Raw genomic sequence first — 24128 nt, 5'->3', positions numbered from 1 at the left:
TCTAAAATAATCTGCAGAAAACTAAAGTGATGTTTAACAGTCTCGGAAGAGAACAGCAGTTTACGATAGGTAGTGAGGCACAGGAAGTGGTAAGGGAATACATCTATATAGGACAGGTAGTGACTGCAGGATCCGGATCATGAGACTGAAATAATCAGAAGAATAAGAATGGGCTGGGGTGCGTTTGTCAGGCATTCTCCGATCATGGACAGCACGTTGGCATTATCCCTCAAGAGAAAAGTTTATAACAGCTGTATCTTACCAGTACTCACGTACGGGGCAGAAACCTCGAGGCTTACGAAAAGGTTTCTACTTAAATTGAGGACGACGCAACGAGCTATGGAAAGACGAATGATAGGTGTAACGTTAAGGGATAAGAAAAGAGCAGATTGGGTGAGGGAACAAACGCGAGTTAATGATATCTTAGTTGAAATCAAGCAAAAGAAATGGGCATGGGCGGACACGTAATGAGGAGGGAAGATAACCGATGGTCATTAAGAGTTACGGAATGGATTCCAAGGGAAGGGAAGCGCAGCAGAGGGCGGCAGAAAGTTAGGTGGGCGGATGAGATTAAAAATTTTGCAGGGACATCATGGCCACAATTAGTACATGACCGGGGTAGTTTGAGAAGTATGGGAGAGGCCTTTGCCCTGGAGTGGGCGTAACTAGGCTGCTGCTGCTGATGATGATGAAGATATTTTCGGTGGGAACACACTGGAGCGTTTGCAAACAAGGAAGGAACTGTGCACTTTATGCATTCCCATGCACCGCGCTCACTTTCGACGACCTTGCCGCGAATGCCATGCGACGCATAACACATGAATTGAGCATGTCGCCATGTTGATACTGTGCATCAGACACCTTGTATGATTTCGCCCAAACCTTTCCGTGCACAGGAAACGACATTTTGCTCATTCAAAAATAACAACGCGGACCTCACGGCGGGAGAAATTATGGGCCGTTTGTGGGAGCTTTGCTGCACCTGCTGATGGAAACAAACATGAATCACGTCGGCATGTTGTCGTGAAGTTCCGTAAGATAACATAAAATATGGCACCAGGAGTAAGGTTTATTTCAGGATATGAAAAAGAAAGTGGGCGTACAAACCAAAGTGGGGGGGAGGGGGCTCTCGCGGTATTAACACTCGGTGATTCACACTTCGCAGGTGCTCGTGTCTCCGTGGGTGCAGAATTTGTACCGGACTCGAGATGCCTCCACCGCCAGCCATGTGCACGAGGACAGTGATAAGGCACACGCATAGAGAAAATAACATCGTCCACAGCGCAAGAAGAAGCGCAAAAACCCGCAATATGCGTACACATCTCAGCAGAGCCGAGCCGCTTACTTGGCGCAAGGCTTGACCGCACCGCCCTCACAGTCCCAGGAACAAGTCGTGCCCGGCTCGAACAGAAGAGTTGTGGAATTGAGAAATCATATATAAACCTCGGTCCACAGTGGAATGCTATGGACTGACATCCAAAGAGGGTAAATGAAGTCATTTTCTACTGATAGAGGTATGTTAGGTTGTTTACATGGGCGTCTCTGGTTCCGGTAACCATGATCGCCCGGGCAGTAGCGGCGTATTATTTCCATTAGGTGCGTGTTACGCGGCCTTTTTCAACTACGTCGCTGGCATTGCTTTGAACAGCGAGGACAGCAATCTGCGGAGCAGAAGTATCAATCGGTGAGGGCCGTGAAATCTGTTTGAAATTCGCAGCATATCGTCTTTTGGTTTGTGAATGCTACAAGGTGCTTAGTTTTCCCGACGGCGTAATCAAAGACGAATTTGGTGTCAAGTGGTGTCATCGATACACTTTGTTTCGGCTTGTGGGCCGTTCTACAGATGTGTACTGTTCAAGAAGGGTGCCGTTGGTGCATAGGGCAATGCTTCCACGCTGGATGAATTGGCTTTCTTGTAAGAACGTCCTTACCGTCTTTCGCGAGTGCTTTCGGAAACTGCTCGCGTTGTATGTGTGTCTGCATGCTCGTCTGGCACGCGTCGTTATTGTGCCAGCGCTTTGCAAACGAGTTTTTCATTTGGTGACTGCTTGCGAGAAAGCAAGGATGTGCTACATGTTCGTAATTTTAAAGACCCTGCTTCAATGTAGGGACACTGACACTTTCGTGGTTTCGAGGTCAGCTTTCAACGCATGGCAAGGCATCGCCTGACGCTTAACCATCATTGACACACGAACAAATTAGTCATTTCTGCTTTAATGCCAAATTCAGTTTTGTGTAGTGTGTAGGCAGATAATGGTCGTCAAGTTGCAACGGTAATCTCGTTTTTGCCAAAGCTGTGCACATTAGAGGATTTTTCACTAAGTGAAGCTCTCTCACCAAGTTTTGAAAGATTTAGTGCAAATAATTTTTCATAACAGTAATTGTGCATTGATCGCATGACATTTTTGGAAATTGCTGGTTATCTGATTTCATTATTCTTTAATTATTTGTGAAAGTGCAATGGATTTTGACTGCCGTTTCGGCAACTTATTCACCGACTGATTTGCACTGTGTTTTGCGGTTCTGCTTTTTCACTTAGCTGTTTGTAAAATATAGAGCTTCAAGTTCGCCCATTACTAAACTCTATAATAAGTTTACACCGTTTTGTGTGTATGTCTACCACACAACAGCAATCGTCATCCGCCTGGCTTGCGTTTCCTTTCTTGAAAGCGCCGCGCCCACTGCTTTCCTGTGCGCAATGTCATGTCATGCTGATAATGCGCATGACATTAGTTACTGTTAGTTACGCTCGCAGCGTTAAAGAAAGGAAATGCGGACAAGACAAATGACGTTCATTGTTGTGCGACAAGATACGACTGAAAGGGTGTAAACATTTCTTAGCGTGTATATCTGACTGACGTCTCTGGTGCAAGCAATATTATTAGGATGTGACAAAGTGCATGCATCTTCTGTCACTGATCGAACTGCTTGTAATCAAACTCCTTTAGCAAAGTCGTTCTTGTTCGGTGTGTTTCAAACGCGCTGTAATCGAATTGCCAGATTCTCTTATTCTGCGCACAAACAAATGTATAGCATTTTATTATGAAATTTTAAAGGTAGCCAACTCCTATATTGCATAAATATCGTAGGCTGATGTATTATGAACAAGAAATGTGTTCTCTGAAAATAGCTTTCGACGATGTCATTGTGCTATCCAGTGCTCATTGGCTGGTCGAAGAATACGTCATGCAAAAACAGCAGTATTGCCGTAAGTGTTCATCCGAGAATACGTCGCAAAGTCAAAATCATTGCAACAATAGTACCGACACAAGCTTTCTTGGGTATGTATGTGTTCATTGCATGAAATTCCAGAGGTTGAACTCGGGACCTCTTATTTGCTCGGAAACTTATGCTGGTATATGTATCCCAATGGTTCAATGTCATCATAGAGCACATTCACCATTGTCTTTCAGGTACTACAAGCAACTCATCATAAATCTCACTGTTATTAATGACCTTTCGTATGCACTACGACATAAGTGCATATACTTTGTATTCGGTTCATGGTCATGCTCAAAGATCACGTTGCTCAAGCGACTACTGTCCGTACACATTACACGCCACCAAACACACCCCATACATAATCTGTTTAGATCTACGCAGCACATCGCAGACATCTGATACACGCTCTACTTATTCTCATAGCATCGCGTGAGACCATATGATCCAGACACACGTAGCTGTCTACTATCTCAATCGCACATTCGCCATCTGTGAAGGATTTCCGGCCATCATTTAGGCTCCTTACCAGCCGAGAGGCCGCAAGCAACCTCTACAAGAGCTATTAGCGCTCATCAGGAGTGTATACCGTCATCATATCCAATGGCGGAGAAGCCTTCATCTCCCCTGGGGGGGCTGCGACAGCCTCAAGTGACTATTGCTATTCCCGATATTACAAAGCAGACCAATCATCCATCGCCGGCTCTGAAGCAACGGACCCTCGTATTACTACACCAGACGTATCACGACCGCATACATATATATATACCAATGGTTCGACTTCACCTACGAGTTCAACTGCTGCATTCGGCAGCCCAGCTAAGCAGGCTGCAGTTAGATTCAAATTGTCGCGCATCATTACATCTACGACGGCAGAACTTGCAGCTCTCCATGCCGATATGATGTATGCCAACGAAGTGCAGACAGAGAAATCGGTGGTATTTTGTGACTCTAAGGCAGCCCCTCACAGTTTCGAGTCTGCGTTACATCACAGAACATACGAGCAGGTGATATCTGCCGTTAGGGAAGTGTGCCATCATGCTGTGGAAAGAGGGCATGACATTATCTTTCAATGAATTCCAGTTCACTGTTGCTTCGTCTGCAACAACCTTGCTGTCAAAGCTACCCGATCTGCCCACGAAGACAACCAGACGCGTCCAATACTTTTGGCGAGGTCGGACTTTGCCAGGTAACCTCGCCTACTTGAACGCAAAAGTTACAAGATCTCTAGAGTTCAAGTGCCTTCAATTGCCGATTGCATAAACTGGACCGCACACTACGGCAACAACTGTCACCTAGCCTTTCCCGCGGCGCAACAACCGTGCTATGCCGCTTGTGGTTGGGAGTGGCGTTCACGAACGCATACTCCTATCGTATGGGAATAGCCGAGAGCCCGGTGTGTGACGCCTCTGGGTGCGACGAAACCACCAAGCACCTATTGTGTACCTGTGCTCGCTACGATGTACAACGTCTCTCTCTGCGGGCAACCTTAATGCATCTGGATTCAAAAAGGTTTTTCGAGTGAAAGATACTCCGACCATGGCCACACTCGTCACTGGCATGAAAAGTGATTTGTGCACTTGTAGAATACTTGAAGAGCAGCGGCTTAAGAGACCGTTTACACTGTCCCTCTGCATCCACGCACACGACTCAATGCTTACTTTTTGCTTACAATGCTTACAATGATTACAATGCTTATTTCCCTTTCTCCCACCCCCACTTTAGGGTAGCAAACAGGGTGTTCGTCTGGTTGACCTCCCTGCATTTCCTGTCCTTGCTCTCTCTCTCATGGCACATCGCATAGATATTGTGAACGTCGTAAAAGTCTGTGTACCACATCATACAAATCGCGCACATTTTCTAGAAGATCTCGTTCAATAAGCATAGCACATGGTTCACTTCTAGTCAAATCTGTGCGATATGCTTACATCTCGTTGATTTTTCATCAAATTTTCATATAAATCTTTCAATAGGGGGGATAGTCATGCTGACGCCTTCGCTTACACTCGCCGAAACTTCAGTGCATGCCAGTCACGTTCACCATGTCGCCGTTCCCTAGCACCAATGCTGCGCCGCCTTAGGCTGTCGTTGAGGAAAACCAGAAGCCGCAGTTCTGTGGGCAAGAACTGCACAGCTTTTGAACTTTTTAAGACCTTGTTTGCGATGTTGTTCCCCCCAGCGTAAAAAGTGTGCCTGTTCTAGCCCTTGTCTGCAATTGTCTGTAATTGTCTGTAATGAGGGACACACTTTGCCGTGAACTCTGAAAAGTAATTACGCCGCTTGCTGACTGTACATTGAGCACTGCCGGATCGCAACGAATCCGACCTTTCGCGGCGTGCACAGCGCGCGTCGTTATTTAAGGTGTTTTGTGCACCGTCGAACTTGTTGTGCTTTCGAAACGCTCCCACAGCGAAATACGGGGCAGAGAGTTACTTTCCAGTCATCACGCCGTTATCCACTGTGCTCACGTCGAGCACAGTGAATAAAGTCGAGTTTTCGTCGTTTTCAGACCTCAGTTTCGTGGACTAGCCGTCTCTGACTGCAAAAACGTTCGTTGCCGCTGACCCTGCAATACTCCCTTTCTTATCCTCTCTTGTACCCCTCTTTTGCTACGTCCCTACGGGATCAACGGTGCTTTTTACACCTTCTGAAACCGCTGTCCGTCGCAAGTGCTTTCTGGTTCCTTGCGCTGCATTGACAATTGACGATATCCCAATGCTATCTGTGTTTCCGATCCGCTTCCCTGCTGCTCCACTTTACTGCGGGTTGAGTGCCTTGGCAGTCTTGAAGAACTTGGCTTCTGTTCTACATGTGTCCTTCCTGACCAACCGTCTTCTCTTCACATTGGTGCCATTGGCGCTTCTGCTCTACCCTCTCGACCATCCTTCTTACCCTTTGTTGGTGCGTGCACGCTTATCTTACGTAGCAGCAACATGCACAGCTCATCTCCTTGAAGGCTTCTGCGCCACCTTTGATTTCCCAGAACCTTCTTTGGGATGTATTACAGCCGTAGCTCACTACATCAACACTGGTCTTCATGCTCCTTTATGTCAGCGCCCATATCGTATGTCAGCCCCTGTGCGCCGCATCATCCCAGTACAAGTTGGCGGCGTCATACAAACCTCAAATAGCCCAGGGGCCTCACCGGTTGTTCTCGTAACGAAAAAAGATGGCTCAGTAAGGTTCTGTATTGACTACCTTGAACTGAACAAGACCACGCCCAAGGACGTCTATCCACTGCTTCGCATAGAAGACGCCTTGTACTCCTTACAAGGAGCTGAATTTTGTTCTTCGTTGGACCTGCGCTCCAGCTAGTGGCAAGATGTGATGGCTAAGGCCAACCGCCCTAAAAGAGCCATTGTTAATCCTGATGACTTATATGAATTCAGTGTGACCTCATTCGGGCGCATGATCGATAGCATCCTCTGAGGCCTCAAGTGGCAGACGTGCCTGTGCAAACCGGACGATATTGTGATCTTTTCTCATAATTGCAGGACGTATCTCGAACACCTAGAAACTTTGCTCACTTGCCTCAGTTTCTTTGGCCTAGAACGAAATTTAAATAAATGTTGTTTTGTTGCTCGGAAGCTGCTTATCCTTGGCCAAGTTGTCTCCTGAGATGGCGTCCTTCCGGACCCATCAAAACTGCTTGTCGTTTCCGACTTTCTTAAACCAGCATCAATCTATGAACTTCGCACCTTCATCGGATTTTGTTCGTATTTTCGTCACTTAGTTCGTAACTTTGCCTCAATCATCGCACATTTGACTGAAATTCTCCGCAGAAGCCGAGACCTGTGGATATGGTCACCAGCATGCGACGATACACTCGCGACACTGTGCCGCCGACTTACGCCACTTCCAAACAATCATGTGACATTTCGACCCAATGGCGCCGCTAGCGGGGTTGGCCTCGGTGCTGTACTTGCCCAGCCTACACCTGTACATGACAAGTGTGTCATTGCTTACGCCAGCCGAGCGTTCACTAAAGCAGAAGCCGTTACGGAGAATGAGTGTCTAGCCGTCATAGGGGCCATAGCAAAGTTTCGTCCTTACCTTTACGGACGTCCATCCAACGCGGGTACAGAGCACCATGTGTTATGTTGGCTTTCCTCCATGAAAGATCAATCTGGTCGAGTCGTCCGTTGGACATGACCTCCGGGCGTACGACATCTTCGTCATTTACCAATAGGGACGCAAACATTCTGATGCAGATGGTCTGCCCGCTCACTTTTCCCACCTGCTGTTGTGAATCCGTCTGTGTCTACTTACGACGTGTCCTCCTTAGCCATCACCAACATGCTTCAGGAGCAAAGCAAGGACCCGCGGCTTGTTTCCCTTATCCGTTCGTTGATTCAACCCACGTTACACTAGTCTCGCGGGAAATACGCCATCATTTCATTTCATCGCTTCATTCTCGCTACGGGCTCCTATTGTACCATCGACACTATTTTTTTCCCAAACATGCAATTAGGTCGTAGTAATTCGCCGCCATCTACGATCTCACATATGCGGGACCTTCTACACTGACATGCTTATGTCAACGTGCCATTGAGCGGCTCCGTGAGTCCGTTTGTCTGTGGGTGGTAGGTGGTGGAAAGCTTGTGCTCGGCAGAACAGCTACGAAGTAGGTCTTCAACTACTAGGGACAAGAAGGTACGGCCCGATCAGTGAGAATTCGCCGGGGTGCACCTGATGGAGGTTGACGTCATGTAAAAGGAAATCTGCCACCTCAGTTGCGCAGCTTTTGCGCAAAGCTTGCGTGACCGCGTGCCGGGTCATATAATTAGTCGTGAGAATGACCCACTTATTTCCAGATTTCGACGTCGTAAAATGGCCGACAAGATTGAGGCCCACCCGACAGGATGGTTCTGAGAGCACATCCAGGGTGTGAAGGCGTCCAGCGGCCATCACAGCATGTTTTATGGTGCTGACAGAGAGCACAGGCTGCGACGTAGCGACGTAAAGAGCGGTACAGGCTTGGCCAGTAGAAGCAGCGCCGTACGCGGTCGTAAGTACGCTAAATTCCGAGGAGACCTGTAGTAGGAGGGTCATGTCACTGCTCAAGAATTGATGTCTGGAGATGGCGTGGTACAACAAGTAAAAATTCTGGTCCTTCAGGGCTTAAGCTGTGACGGTAGTGAACGTCGTCGCGGAGCATGAACATGCGCAGTATGGTCTCTGATTGTCCAGAATTGAGACGGTCGATAAGAACACGTAAGAAGTCATCACACCGTTATACAGTGTGGATGCCGTGCAGATCAGAAATGACTATGATGCAAGAGTCGGTGTCATGCGCATCATAGTCAAGGTGGTCGATAGGATGAAGAGACAGGCAGTTGGCGTCCTTGCGCAAAATGGCCTGACTTCTATAAATCAGGAAATGGATATTCTTGGAGCCGTAGCGCCCACCTACTCCATCACCCACAAGGGATCTTAAGCGATGAAAGGGAGTACAAGGCGTGAGGTTCCGTAACCACGGAAAATGTGCGGCCGTACAAGTAGGCTCAGAATTTTGCAGCTGCCCTAACTAACGCCTGGCGCTCCCGTTTGGAAACTGAAAAATTTCTATCGGCGGGTGACAGGAGGCGGCTGGCGTAGGCAACTACGCTATCTGCGTTACCGTGCTATTCCACAAGTAGAGGCCCAATTGCATGGCCACTGGCATACGTGTGAAGTTCAGTGGCGGCAGATGGATCATAATGAGCTAGCCATGGGGGAGGTGTCTGCAAGCCTACGAGGGCGAAGAAGGCTTTGGTTTGAGCAAGGCCCCATGTGAAATCAACGTCCAACTTAAGTAGGTGAGTGGGCGAGCAGTTTCGGAAATGCTAGGATAGCCCAACGTAGCTTCTTACGTAATCGATGGAAGGCGGAACACGAAAGTTCTGGACAGCGCGAATCTTCGCAGGGTCCGGTTTACAACCAGCGGCACTGACGAGATGGTCAAGAACGGCAATTTGACGACGTCCAAAGTAGCACTTGGATGAGCCCAATTGCAGGCTGGTGCGTCTGGAAAGAGCAATAATAGCTGATAGGCGCGTTAGATGACTGGTGAAAGTTGGCAAAAAGACATCGTCTAGATAACAGAGACATGTGGACCATTTATTGCCGCAAGTAAGGAGTCCATCATTGTTTCAAAAGTTGTGAAAATTTATCTTCATTAAATAATAGGGTTTTACGCGCCAAAACCACGATCTGATTATGAGGCACGCCGCAGTGGGGGACTCTGGAAATTTGTACCACCTGCGGTTCTTTAAAGCGCACCTAAATCTAAGTACCAGGGGTGTTTTCGCATTTCGCCTCCATCGAAATGCCGCCGCCGTGGCCGGGATTCAATTCCGCGACCTCGTGCTTCGCAGCCCAACACGTGTTCATAGACACTAAGCAACCACGGCGGGTCACTCGAAAGTAGTCGGGGCATTGCAAAGGCCGAAGGGCGTAACCTGGAATTGGTAGAGGCGATCTCGTGAAACGAAGGCAGTTTTCTCACGGCGCATGTCATCGAGCGGGATTTGCCAATACATTTACCGGAAGTCTACCGACGAACAGTACTTGGCTCCATGCAACCAGGACAAAGTGTCATCAATACGTGGCAAAGGGTTGACATCCTTGCTTGTGATTTATTTAGGTGTCTTTAATCCACACAAAAGCACCAACTGCCGTCCTTCTTCTTGACCAGGACAACAGGGGACGCTCACGTGCTGCAAGATGGCTCGATAACGCCTTCAGTAAACTTCGTATCGACTTCTCGTTGTATCACTTGTCGTTCAGCATGTGAAATATCGTATGGCCGCGGCGTATCAGACTGACGTCTCTGATGAAACTACGATGGGTGACCGCCGATGTCTGGGCTAAAGAATGGTCGTCAAGGTCAAAAATGCCGTGGTAATTTTACCAGAGACGGTGGACGCCAGCAGCTTGTGCCGGAAGTAGCTAAGGTGCAGTCATCTGGCTAAATTCTTCGGAGAGTCGGTGACTCGGAGGTTGATGGAACGTCGGTGTCAAAAGATGATATCTTGCAATCGTTCACAAGCGAGATGTGGCCCAAAGACATGCTTCTGCGAAGAATTTGAGTCGAGCAGTTAAAATTAAGAGCGAGCAGTCTCACTGCTCAGTCTCACTGAGCAGTCTCAGAGTTTACTGTAACAGTGAGCACGGTATAGGGAACGGCCAAATTTCTTTCAAGCAGTATGTCAGCGGTGGGACATAGTACATAGACGCCATCAGGAAGAGATGGCCATGACAGTACAGGGACGTACTATCGTGAACATTATGTGTTGCCGTCAGCAACAGATGGGGATGACAGTACACGGACGTAATATCGTGAATAATATGAGCCGGAACACGTAAATAGCCTCGAAACGGAGTTACAACGGTAGGCGAATGGCGCTGTCGAAAACAGAGGGGAAAGAGGGAGCGCTTTTCATGATTTTGGGTTCTAGCGCTTTTCCGCTAATTATTGCCACTCCAACCACGCCTGCGTTTATCGAAAACAGCAGCTTACGGCATTTTACTGGCTGCCAATAGGCGATAACACGGTTACGTGCGCAGTGATTTACAGCGAGCCATTTTTTTCCGTCATGCCTTTTTTTATGGTGAAGCTCTTAGGCGCCCATTTCTGCATTTAGCGTAAGGTATCTTCATATATACCCCGATAGGATCTCAGGTATATCTTACGGAGCGCAACGTGTCACGTGTTCTAGAAAGACGGACCGATTTCCCAGGGAAGTAGCTCTCGGTTGTTTACGGTTTGAAACAGTGCTGCTATTGGCCACGCTTCGCTGCACGAAGTTATCAGTACCCAAGATATCAAACACATTTATCAATGTGCGCTGGTGATGCGATGTTTCCCACTTTGTATAAAGAAACGCGTGTTGTGAGTGCGAGTAGTTATTAGAACAGCGTCCTCATTTCCACTTTGTTTGCGAAGGCGGTCGCCGCGTATTGCCCATTGTAGGGCACGAAGCTATCTGACACGCGCTGCGGCGTTCCCGCTCAGGTTGCTCACGATAGTACGTAGTGGCTTGAGGTGACAGCCGGATGTCTTCGGGAGAGCATGAGCATGGTTGTGTGACTGTTGAACTATAGCAGCCGTGGGGCTATTCAAGCTGAAAGACACTAGACGCGCATTCAAAAACAGCTGGATGGGACGATAAAAAGTCTAAGCCGAGTATAATGTCGTAAGGGCATTGTTCCAAAACGGCAAACAAAAGAGTCGTTACGCGCCCCGCGATGTCAATGCGAGTGGTGCATATACCAAGCACGGTAGGCGTTCCTCCGTCGGGGAAGTGGAGGGTATGTGATGCAGCGGGTGTCAATGAGTGCTGCGCGCCAGTGTCAATGAGTGCTGGGACACTTACGCTATCGACTAAAACGTCCATCATGTTCTGCTTGTTCGGCAAAGTGATCAGAGGGTTCGAGACGGTCGAGACGTGAATGTGGCGTCACCTCCGGGAGCTTCATCGCTTAGTTTTCCCGTGACCGGCTAGGGGGCTGCAATAGGGACGGTGTGCAACGAGCTCGCGACGATAGAACGATGTTCTACGAACTGGAGGTGAACGGGACTGGGGACGTCGGAATGCCGACGAACGACTGTTTCAAGGAGCAAGAGCGTCATTGTTTGGCTCCTGCGGCGCCAATGGAGGCTCACTCTTTTCGGGGCGATAATAACAGGTGAATAGTGGTCTCAGGGAGGAGGAAACAGTACGGTTGTTACAATGGCGAGCAACGAGACCTACACGCCGGCAGGCAAAACAGATTGGCCGATCGTCTGTGGTTCGCCACTCGGCTGGATTTCGGTAGCGTGCAGGATACCGCGAAGCAGTCGACGGACCTGGAGCGTGAGACAACTGTGAAGCGGAAACGGCACATACTGAATAAACTCTAAGATTAGCGAGTTCTTCCCTGACTATTTCTTCCACCAATGGAGCTGTAGGCAAATTGTTCCGCTCACTGGGGTCGGATAAAGGGGCTGCATGAGCCATGGCTTGAAGTTCTCGGCGCACTAACCGCGTCAGGTCATCTGATGATGACTGTCGCTACACTTCTCGCCTGTCATCACATGGGAATGTTACACTGTTCGGCAGATGTGCGAACGGCGTTACAATGCGGTGTGGATCTTGGCCTGCTCAAAACGTTGACGTTCTTTTGTGATGTCCTGTACTGTTTCAGAATTTTTGCACACGAGCAGGTTGAAAGCGTCGTCTGGGATTCCCTTAAGTACATGCCCAACCTAGCGGGAGTTAGCCATATCGCTGTCGGCCTTACGGCGCAGAGCCAGCACAGCCTGAATGTAAGAGACGTATGATTCTGTGGAAGTCTGGGTGCAGGTCGCTAGTTCTTTCTTAGCAGCGCTTTTCCTCCCAGTGGAACGACTGAACAAGTCTCTCAGCTTGTTTGCACGTTCTCTGTGAACCAAACTATCATCATCAATCGCTCATAGCTCGGTAAAGGAAAAAAAAATGAAATAGCTCATAGCCCGGTAGGGCAGTATCTAAAAGCACTGAGCAAAGAGAAGCGAACAGTTCTTAATTTTTTTCTGATCAGGCATACAACATACCGAACAGCATGTCGAAAACTTCCATCATCAATGGCCCATACCCCGTGAGGAATGGCTCATACTTTCGTAAGTGAGCAAAAATGCAATGACTCATAGTCCCGTAAGCTTGATGGCTAACAATTTTGCGTGAATTAGCTGCGATGACACTACCACTGTTTTCGTTGTCGTTTATTTCAGTGTGGATGTGTCAGTGCCGAAAAGGGAACGGTTTACGCCTTCCGTGTTGCACACATATCCCTTGCAATGCTACACCGATCTGGCCCAAGCGACCACTCATCGGCGTACGTGCATGAATTTGACATTATCAAAAATTGTGATTGCAGTTACGAGCGAAATAATGACTACATATCAAGATCATAAATGAGTCTGCGTAGCGTTTGCTACGACGACCACCCATCGAGATAATAAATGAGTACGTAACTTAGTTCAAAATTATGTGTCACCTCCGTGTCATGCGCTAAACAGCTTCGCTAGTCAACCCCCTTCACAGAGTGGAATAGACTGTTTTAAAATTTTGTTTGTTTCTCGTGGTTACCCCGCACCTCTCCCCAATTTTGTACGTTGGGGAAGTCACATATAAAGATGCATTTACAATATTTACTAGAGAGACAACAATGCATGGAAAAAATGGCTGTAGAGACTGGTTCCACCTCTACATGAGAAATCGTCGTCTACTGACTGGCGCAACTCTTGGTTGCTCTGTAACAATATTATGGTTGTTGGGAGAAGCATACTGCGCTGCTCATGCAAGAAGATGATGATTAGAAGCTCAAGGTTTAAGGTTCCCTGCCAGTGTCGGTCGCTTACTGACGCTTACTGCAATTGTCTGTTTTATAAAAGGAGTGTTGATTCTAAACGCCCCATTATAATACGTGTATATCGCCCACATCGTAGAGCGCACGCATCCGACATGCGCTTTGATGGGGCTGTTTGTAAACTTGCCTAAAATATTGCTTCAGTAAAACTTGCCTAAATAAAGCACTTGCGTAAGAAAATTGAAGGTTCTACTGCTCACCTAAAATACGCATTAGAACTACGGCGCTTCTCTTACTCAAGTCGAAGTGCGGTGCGACAATGTCCATGTAGATTGTGGCTGCATGTGAATTCACGACCGATGACACGGTGCTGCAAGCATAAAGAAGTAGAATATTGAGGAATGCAACGACCATTTTGGACATAAATTTTCTTACAAAGAGCAAATCAGCAAGTCCTGCCCCTGACATAAGGCTCTGATGCCTCAAGGGTTCCGAGTTAATGTTTGGTAAAAATGACGTACAGCGGAAAGGACAAGGACTGCGAGAGACGACATACAGGGCGCTGACTTCCAACAATATTTTATTGCGTAGCCACAGCATGTTTATGTCTACAAGAAGGGGCATACGCAGAAAATGAACGGTAGTCCCAAGGAATGTTCTAACAGCAAGTCATTTTACTAGGAACAACGTCACTTGAAAAAGAGGAACATTACTATTTCTGTATGTTGAGATACATGACTTCACTAGGGGTCAGCGCGATAGAGTGGGCACCAACGCACATACCACCCAGTTTTCTGATGAAATGAGCTCCTCTAATTTCCCGTGTGAGCTGCGAGCTGCATCTCGCTAAGGCTTCTGTATCTTCAAAGAGGGGCACGCAGCCGCAGTTTCGGCAATGGATGCCCAATTGGCCTTGAACAGTGTTATGGACGTCGTTACGGTGTCCTCTTAAACGATCGTTTAAGCTCCAGTCAGTGTGTCAAACAGAATTAGTGGCGTAAAACAGGGTAATCTGGTAAACTACATTCCTTGCGCATGTCACAAAACATTTTCTGCGCCAGACAGAGTCACAACTCTGACGTGATTTAGCCGTTTTTATACGTTTACAGAGCATTGCCAGCTTTTGCGGGGCTGAGAAAATGACTGTGGTTCCAGTCCGATGCCCAATCTTCTTTAGCCTATGGGAGACATCATGCACATGCGGTAGCACTGCAAACCTGCGTCTTTCAACCGGCTGGTTCCTTGACTGAGCGGGCTCATTAGGTTTTGTACGCCTCAGAAGCTGAATTAAGGCCAAAGGGTAGCCAGCGCAGGAAAGTCGGTCAAGCTGTGCCGCAAGACTCTGTTGCATCTCGTGTGAGCAACATTTATTGAGGCTGTTAACGAAGCATAACATTATAATACCTCGTTTAACGAGCTTTGAGTGTGCCGAGTTAAAGGACGAGAGTGGCTTCTTACTTCACGGTTCGAAGCACCAGCACACATGTTAGTTAGCAAGGTACAGCCTGAGATCTAGGAAGTGCAAGGATTTATCAATGGGGACCTCATGCGTACGTTCTCGAGGCTGCAACTCTTCCTTAAATATGTTTGGTGTGCTCTAATGACTGAAATATTTATTTCGCTTGATATGCCTGTACGTACTGAGTAAACAGGCATAAAGAAGTCAAGTAGCCGGGAATGCACGGCAACATTACAGGGGAATTTTCCTGGAAAGAACATTTCTGGAGTGTTGCTCACTACTTAGGGCTCCGCCTTCTTGATGCACTGTTTGATGTTTTCTACTCACCAAATGTTCGAATTTACGTTATATACCTGTAATTCTTGAGTAAAACCTTCTAATACCTGTTGCACACTGATGTCAAGTTTCATGACAGGAAGTCTAGACGCAGTGTTCTGGTTCTATGGGCCTCGACCAATAAAAGTACAGTGCATAAAAATAGCACAATACTAGCGTTCGTGACTGAGTGCCTGCGCTTCCAATAGACAAAGTGGGCGAAAGTGGTCAGTTTACGCTTGTTAGCACAGCATGATGTATAAAAACAAGATCTGTTTAAAAACAAACCTTGTTGATGCGCTCAGTATTCCCGCCAAGAACAAACCCCGTAGCGTTTTCACGTCTGATAGGCTCTCTCTTATGTAATATGGAATGATCTGAAAGATCATGGAGCATGAAAGAACAGCATATATCATGAAAAACAATGGAGCAGATAACTCTATAAAAGCAAGAGAACCATAATATCGCCCTGGATACCTTGTGTTATTTAATAAAATTCGCAACGTTGACAGCTTAGATTAACGTTTATTGAAATAAAGAGTTTTAGATTGAAGTGAGGTTAAAGATGCCCTTTGCCTGCAAAGAAGGAGCAAATGTTCCTTCGATAACAATTGTTAAAAACAACGGTGGAAAGAACAAGGTAAAATTAGGTGGAAGTAGTGAGTGAATAGATATGAATAAAATACGTACGACCGCAACCATTCCAATTTCACAGCCCCGTAGGTTAAAATAATTAAATACTCTCTGCCTGGCACGCCTGGGACAACGGATAATGTCGTCTCGGGTTCCAGGTTGTGGAGATTCGCTGAAAACGACCCGCATCAAAGCTCTTTTGGTGTAAACTTTCTGTACGTTGCACTGACGCTACCTTCACCACTTCTATTGACTGCGTCGCTCAGGCGGTATATACAGAGTATTCGTCTTTTACACAATACTGATCTTTTATAAAATCCTATGACCATTGCGACACCTATCGTCTTCACATACAAGCTCTGCGATGACGTGAAAATGCTTTCTTGCTGCTTAAGTTATTCTGAAAGCACTAAGTAACACAATGTGCTAATTAACCATTTAATTGTTAACTTTAGGGCAGTAGTTTATATGAATAACTTGTATGGCGTTATGAATTATGGCATATGCTTTTTTTAAAACAAAAATATCGAACGTAGTTTGAGATAGTCATCATCGACGTCGAAGCACAAACCCAGACAAAACCGAGACTTACAGCGTCCCGCTGCACGTCAGACGGCAACGCCCCGTAAGACGGGGGGATAGTAGTTTGAATTCAGATAACATGCCGCGGCAAATGCTGACTAAACACAGTGGCACATGGTTGTCAGTCAAAACGTGCCGTATTTGTAGCTGCTGGTATTGCCGGGAAGGTGCAGTTTCGAACTTTCTCACGCTTGTCGTCACGGGGCGATTGGGTCTGATATGTCAGTGGGGCCGCCTTTACTGCTTTCCCCCGGCGCTCGGTTTCGATATTACCTAGATTTAGCATTGAAATGCGCTGGAAATATCTCGAGTTATTCAATATGTTTAAGATCTGTATAGTAGGAGGGCGCAATGAAACGTGTCTTTCCATTCGTCATGTAAACTAGTGCCCCTAAAGCACTAATAAAAAAGTAAAGTAATGAAGCCTTCTCAAGCTCACATTAACGGCGGCATTATATATCCCGGCCTAGGTTCTCGTCTGCAAAATTTCCACGTTTCTTACGTATATCGTCTTATAACAAAAAATGTATTTAGAAAACCCTGTATTATCTGTCATATTATTGAATACAAAGAAAAGAACACTTAATTGATGGCCCCGCAATAAATAAACGTGCTTTAATTGAATACTTTTTAAACAGTATAGCTTAATCGGCAACAGATTTATATCGTGCAGTTTACATTGGGCATTTGGCGTTCTTTTGTGTGGACTAGTGTGGAATGATTTTGCACACATTGTCCAATTTCACTTTCTTTTTCTCGCTCCCCGTTTTTTATAACAGCTCATTCTTCGTAAAATATTTAACTTGAAGTTAAGCATGTGTGCACTTGAATGGTGTGTGTGTGTGTATATATACCATGTACGCGTGTATATGTATATGAGGGTGTACATATATGTATATATATAGGGGCGTATGCGCGCCACTTCTACAGGTTTTTGCGTGTGTACGTGTGAATATAACATGTCAGTGTACAATATTGGTTGGTATTGGTGTATGTATGTGTAAATATTTTTGTTGTTGTCGTTCTTCACAGCTTGGTGCGAACAGTTTCTTTTTTCTTTTTTTTAGTTCTTTTTTTTGTTTCTCAAGTTGCTTTTTTTTCCCTCTTCTAGTCCGACATACACTGCTGTTTTGCCGCTGTTGCCACTGCTTGTAGGGCCTCAGGCCTCGTCAAGCTGCTCAATGAGCAGCTTTTTGTCTGGGGTCCATTTTTCCTTTCCTTGAGGAAAATAAAACTGATTCTGATGTATTCATGTATACTGCGTAACATTTGACCTTGGTAAGACAAGACACAGCAAGATAAGCGCACTGATGTTGACTTCAATTGTGCTGACGGATGTAAAAGAAGATATTATACACAGATTTTTTTCAACTGTAACACGGTACGCAAAACTAAAATTTCCCTAACCTGATCGTAGTTAGAGATGGCACCAGAGAGCAAAGGGTCACAGTCCCTGTACCAGTAAATAACGGCTATGCCGGTGAATCCAACGAGTACGAAGAACACGAGCATCATCAGCCCTCCACCGATAGCTATCCTGAAACAAAACGTATCCACAACCGTTAGTGCATGCAACGCACCTATGTTTTGGTGCTAGTGGCGAGCGGTATAGCCTAAACGCACACACCTTTTAGCCCCACGGGCGGTCCTGGCAGCCATGAACCTTTGGACAGACATTTGGTCATACGACACGCGTACCAACGAGTAGGGTATGCATGCCACCAGTGAAGTCCACATATTCTCGTCAGTGGTGACGTCGAAGTCATCCCTGCCGAGCAGAACGCGTGTGAGGTTTACCAATGCATTGATAATTGAGGTACTGCACGTGTCTTTCGGCAAGTTTCTCTGATGTTGAAGTTCCCCGAAAACATTTTTTGTTCTGAATATATGGAGCCTGGAGCGTTGATTTCATCCAAGCGCGGTTCGCAGAAACTACAGTAAATGAGCTCCTCCCGTTATTATGTTTGTCTGTGCGATAAATCGCTGTGCTGCAATTTACTCACTGTAACATACAAAAGAATTCCGGAATACTAGAACAGGAACAGGAGTGCGTGGCAGCGTTGCGTGCTGTAGAATGTCACGCTGCTAAGCCGATCAGGTACGAGAGGAGTAAATATTCGTGCACTTCAAAAAGGCTTCTGAATAGTTTGTGCAAATGGTACTTATGCAAGTTTTTTCAGCATCTGTTCCAAAACATAAACTTCATTTTGCTTTGAATTTCGCCTGCCTGAACCTCGCATCTCTGCGGATTTATTCACATAACACTCATTTGTGCCGTGTTAACCACGGTAGATATCACATGCCTGGAAGGTACACAAATCTTTGGAGTTACGGTTGGCGACGGCGCATATTCAACAATTCTATCCTTTATCTTCTCACATTATTTGCACTGATAATCTATCATTCAATCAATTCTAAAGCACTGATTGGCGTGGTATCTGAATTCAAAACTCTGGTAAGCACGCGCATTATTCCTGTAAGGAACTTCGGTTCCTGTATTTAAACGAGGACCCACCGTTGCGGCGTGCTGGCTGTGGCGTTGCGCTTCTAAGGCAGATTTTACGTCATCAAATCACGGTCAGGGCTGCCGCATCTCGAATTAGATGAAATGTAAAAAAATCCTTTGCATTAGGTGTATGCTGAGGAACTCCAGGTGGTCAAAATTTTTCCACAGTCTGCCACAACGGCGTGCGTGATAATCAGATTCTGGTTCTGGCACGTAAAACACTAAAATTTTAAATTTGAAAGAAGCTGCATGTCTGTTAAGTGTGATAAAGACGTTGACAGTATTATAAACATCACTGTTGACGCGTTGTGTTGACACATGCCATCAAGCTAAACCTAGTACAGTTCCTGTTGCATTTACACCTCGAAATAACTTTATATAGTAATATGCGTCAACCAATTCAGAAAGTTCGGTTTATTGGACGTTATCCTTTTTTTTGTGCCACCAATATTCTAGCTTACTTTACACAGACTTCATAGCGGATGTTATTTATGTTTATATTCCTGGCTTTCAAGCCTAAAGCCTCGTTCGAACCTGCTGCTTCCATATTTTTCACTGGATGGGCGCTCTTTATTCTAACAACATTCAGTTACAATACTATCTTCATAAAAATTGTTTCAGTCTGAGATTTTATGCTGTTTTATATTGTTCCATAGAGTGCATTCTCCTTATTGCTCCGATAGAACATACTATACTTCATCTGAATTTTGTGACACCGACGCAGCTATTTTATCAACGGAAAAAGGGACGACACGTTGGGATGTCTGTTGCGGCGAGATTTGCATTGTGCCGAGCAGTAACAATAGGCTCATGGCTTGCTAGAGCATGGACGAAAGAATGAGAACTTTAGTCATAAAAGAAATTCTGGAAAACCAGGAAATGAGTAAATACATTAAGGAATGACATTTTCTTACAGTAAAATGTACTTTCTGACGTTGAAGTCGCTAAGCGGTCTTAGCGGCTGGCTGACATGGTAAGAGTCGTAGAAGACCTTAGCGATGATTATGATTGGCGAGGCTAACATGACAACAGCCTGTATGCAATCCGCCCACACAACGCTTCGGAGTCCACCCTGTAAAAACCAAGAAGGTACATGTCAATAACTCGAAGAACACATGAACTAAGCAGAGAAGTACTCAAACGCAGGACTTTACAACTAAGGACACTTTGCCATAAATATATTCTGGAATTAAACGTTTATACTTACACGAAGATAATTTTAAGTTTATTGATACAATTCCTTGTGTACGAACTTGCTATAAATTTTCATATCAATTACTTTAAACGCAAGACCAAACACGTTTATATGTACTTCACACGTGTTTGCTTTAGTAGAATGTTTGAATAGAAGTCTTCTAGAGTGGGCTTGAGGTCAACTGATTTTCGATGCGTCAAGACGGTTAGTCACGTGATATTTTATTTTAATTTGTGCGGGCTTCCTTAACAACGAAAAAATAAACGGGCCAAATGTACTTGGCTGAAAATACGTGAGTTTTCAATCAGCCTCAGTATATTGCTTTTAGAGATTACGAAAAGGCATTTGACTCAGTAGAGATACCAGTAGTCATAGAGGCATTGCGTAATAAACGAGTACAGGACGCTTACGTAAATATCTTGGAAAATATCTACAGAAATTCCACATCTACCCTAATTCTCCACAAGACAGCTTGGAAGATACTTATAGAGAAAGGGGTCGGACAAGGCGACGCATTCTCTCCAATGCTATTCACTGTGTGCTTGGAAGAAGTATTCAAGCTATTAAAGTGGGAAGGCTTAGAACTAAGGCTCAACGGCGAATATCTCAGCAACCTTCAATTTGCAGACGACATTGTCCTGTTCAGCAACACTGGGGATGATCTACAACGAATGATTAAAGGGAAAACACGGGGAAGGCAGGAGATGAAAATTCAAGACGATGAGCAAACGAGAAAAAGGTGAAAGCAGGAGCCAACTCTCTTCTTCAAGGCCTTGAAGAAGACAAGTCCACTTTTCAAAACATTGGCTTCTGCTTTCACCTAGGTCTATTTTTGCTCATCGTAACAAAGGACTAAGGACTTTAACAGCGAGAGTGTAAGAGTGGGGTTGAAGATTTATGTCCAGAAGACAAAAATAATGATCAACAGCCGGGCAAGGGAACAAGAGTTCAGGATCGCCAGCGAGCTTTACATAGCTCAATTACAGGGGACCCTGTTCATGAGAAGGAAATTCACAGAAAAATTAAATTGGGTTCCAGCGCATAAGGCACACATTGTCCCGATCCTGACTCGAAGCGTACCATTATCATTGAAAAGGAAGGTGTACAATCAATGCATTGTACAGGTGCTAACATATGGGGCTGAAACTTGGAGACTAACAAAGAAGCTTGAGAACAAGTTAAGGACCGCGCGAAGAGCTGTGGAACGAAGAACTTGAGGCGTAACAATAAGAGACAGGAAGACAGCGGTGTAGATCAGATAGCAAACGCGGATGGCCGATACTCTAATTCACATTAAGAAAAAATGGAGCTAGCCAGGTCATGTAACGAGTAGGTTATATAACCGTTCGACCATTATGGTTACAGAATGAGTGCCAGGAGAAGGGAAGCGCAATCGAAGGCGGCACAAGACTAGGTGAGGCAATGGAATTAAGAAATTTGCAGATGCTAGCTGAAATCGGTTGGTGCAGGATAGGGGTAAATCGAGATCGCAGGGAAAGGCCTTCGTCCTGGAGTGGACATAAAATAGGCTAATGCTGCCGCTGATGATGATAGTGCAAGTTTTAAGTTTCTTTCAATTTTCGACAAATTATTCATCGACAACACGCCACTTAGAACAGCAACTAGAAAATTTGCGAATTGCAATTAATTTTTAAATAATTGCTGGATCTTGCTGCACTCGAATAAGAACGCTGACTGCATAACCAATATGTACTTGGTTATGTTCACACGGAACTGTCCATCTTTCTGAAGTACGCAATGCATGATAGCTTGGACAACCTCTACGCATTTAAATGTAGTACAATCTGGCAACAATAAAGATGATGCACAGTGCCATAATTGTGTGCAACAATATTTTCATGCAACAATATTTTCGCAGTATCTGTCTTACTTTTTTTGTTTCATTGCCAGACTTGGAATTTTTCTGGCCTGCTATTTGTTTTATTCATGCGGAGTTAGTTTTATCATTCGCATTTTCCTGTATTTAGGCATATGTATCGGATCCGGGTTGTTGTTTTCTGTGTAGACTGAGGTTGACGCCCCTTCCTTTCTATTTCTTTTCCACCAAGAGGCCAGGCCTGCCCATCCTGGAGATTGTGCAGTCTATGCTGCAATGTGGTTCTTTTCGAATGCAATAACGGCAATCGCGACCACACTGTTAATTTTACAAACTGTATGACTCATTCTACATTGCAGCTCTTAGAGCTGGTTCACATGCTGCGACTGCAACGACGAGAATCGGCGCGGTCGTACGCGTCGCAATAGGATTTTTAGAGGGCCGATTTCAGATGCTTGCGATCTTGACAGTGCAACTGGTGCGATGCTGGGTTTTGTTGCACAAGCCGCATAATTCTTTTAGTAAAATAAAGAAAACAGATACATTACAATATAATTGACCTGGTTTTTTTAGGAGGTAAATAAAAGGCGTCTTTTGCCATTTAAAAACGCTTTGAAGTTTGCATCTGTTTTGTAGTGCGCAACGGCGGTTTCAGAAGTTTGGTGCGATGTGACACAGCGCACGTAAACAGCTTTTCGCAGCTGTTTGTTCAGTCCTGTGTGTTGCCTCGTGTAGCTTTTATGCCCGTGTCGTTATGCCTGCGGTACAACAACCTGCAAGATGACCAATCAATAAGTTAATATAGCTACCCTGACCGCATATGCATTATTCAGAATTCGGCTGCAGCGAAGTCGTCGTGTCGGTCCAATGAGATCCTCGTGCTGCCCGTGCTCGGTGTCAGCTCATGGAGAAATGATGTGTGTATCTTGCTCGTGATCGCGCATAAGCGGTGCTTGCTCCTAGTCATATTCTTGCACTAACCTAAGCACCAGCAAGAAAGCCCGCGTCTGCCCCTCGACTGAGCCGCAAATGATCTGTCTGTGATTACTGAAAGTGGAATGGAAATGGTATTGTGAAATTCAACTTTAGATCTACCCATGTTTTTCCATAGCGACAGCGGTGCGCGAGCTGTACATATATATAAGAGTCCTTTCTGGATATTTCTAAAGGTGCGAAAGCCTACCCATCAAATCTTCTGAGCAGCTTCCGTCATTTGTGTAGAAACCTGTAGGTGGCATCATAGCATTCTGAAAAACACGCCTAGCTTCTACTTTGATGTCCTGTGTCTCGTGTTGTTAGTTTACAGTGAATCTCGATCAAAAAGACGATATGAATACGTTCTGTGCATAACGCAGAAATGTAGGTCCATGGCGGGGGAACTTGCCGTAAGTTTTTTCACTTTTCTGCTCAGCCTTGCACGCCGCTCACGGTTAGCCTGTTTTGTGGAAATAATAATAATAATAATAATAATAATAATAATAATAATAATAATAATAATAATAATAATAATAATAATAATAATAATAATAATAATAATAATAATAATAATAATAATAATAATAATAATAATAATAATAATAATAATGTTATAGTATCTTCGATAAATTTAAAAAGAAATCATCCATATTTCTTAACCTAGCCGTGTATTTTGCGGCTATTATATCAATATTGTTACGACACGCTAATAAGAATCACTTCAAGTTTGACTACTTAGTCAAAGAAAGTACGACGGAAGGCCTCAATATTCATTGCTATCTGGTATTTCTAAACAGGTTCTATTTGCAGAATTGTCTGCCTGCTTGAATCGCCTGCAATTCCAATCTCATAGCTGCAAAAACTTTTTCATTTTCTTGCTGTCGAAAGGCTGTTTTCCATAGCATGTCGATAGCAAGCTATCATTATTCATTTCGAAAATGTTAAGCAATAACTGTATCTCTAAGCTTATCAATGGCGATGTTGTTCCATGAACACAATTAGGTATTCTTTCTCCCTCTCATTAACAGCCATGGAATGAAACTGTTCGCTTTTGTAAGTTCCAGGATCCAAACATTCTGGAGTTTGTATCGAGCAT

General features: G+C 45.2%; 1 protein-coding gene across 1 annotated transcript in view; it reads right to left on the bottom strand.

The window, feature by feature from the left end:
• Positions 1-24128, bottom strand: part of LOC142574246 (sodium-coupled monocarboxylate transporter 2-like) — a 180897-nt gene that overhangs the window by 64876 nt on the left and 91893 nt on the right. The window contains exons 7-11 of the mRNA XM_075683380.1: positions 19940-20097; positions 18147-18287; positions 17927-18056; positions 15593-15681; positions 13791-13900 (exon numbers count right to left, since the gene is read on the bottom strand). Of these exons, the coding sequence (XP_075539495.1) occupies positions 13791-13900; positions 15593-15681; positions 17927-18056; positions 18147-18287; positions 19940-20097 (628 nt within the window). The remainder of the gene's footprint in view (positions 1-13790; positions 13901-15592; positions 15682-17926; positions 18057-18146; positions 18288-19939; positions 20098-24128) is intronic.

The sequence above is a fragment of the Dermacentor variabilis genome, chromosome 3, assembly GCF_050947875.1.
Source record: "Dermacentor variabilis isolate Ectoservices chromosome 3, ASM5094787v1, whole genome shotgun sequence".
In the NCBI taxonomy this organism is placed as follows: domain Eukaryota; kingdom Metazoa; phylum Arthropoda; class Arachnida; order Ixodida; family Ixodidae; genus Dermacentor; species Dermacentor variabilis.
The sequence above is the reverse complement of the archived record's forward strand: the minus strand, read 5'-3'. Positions and strand labels throughout refer to the sequence as shown.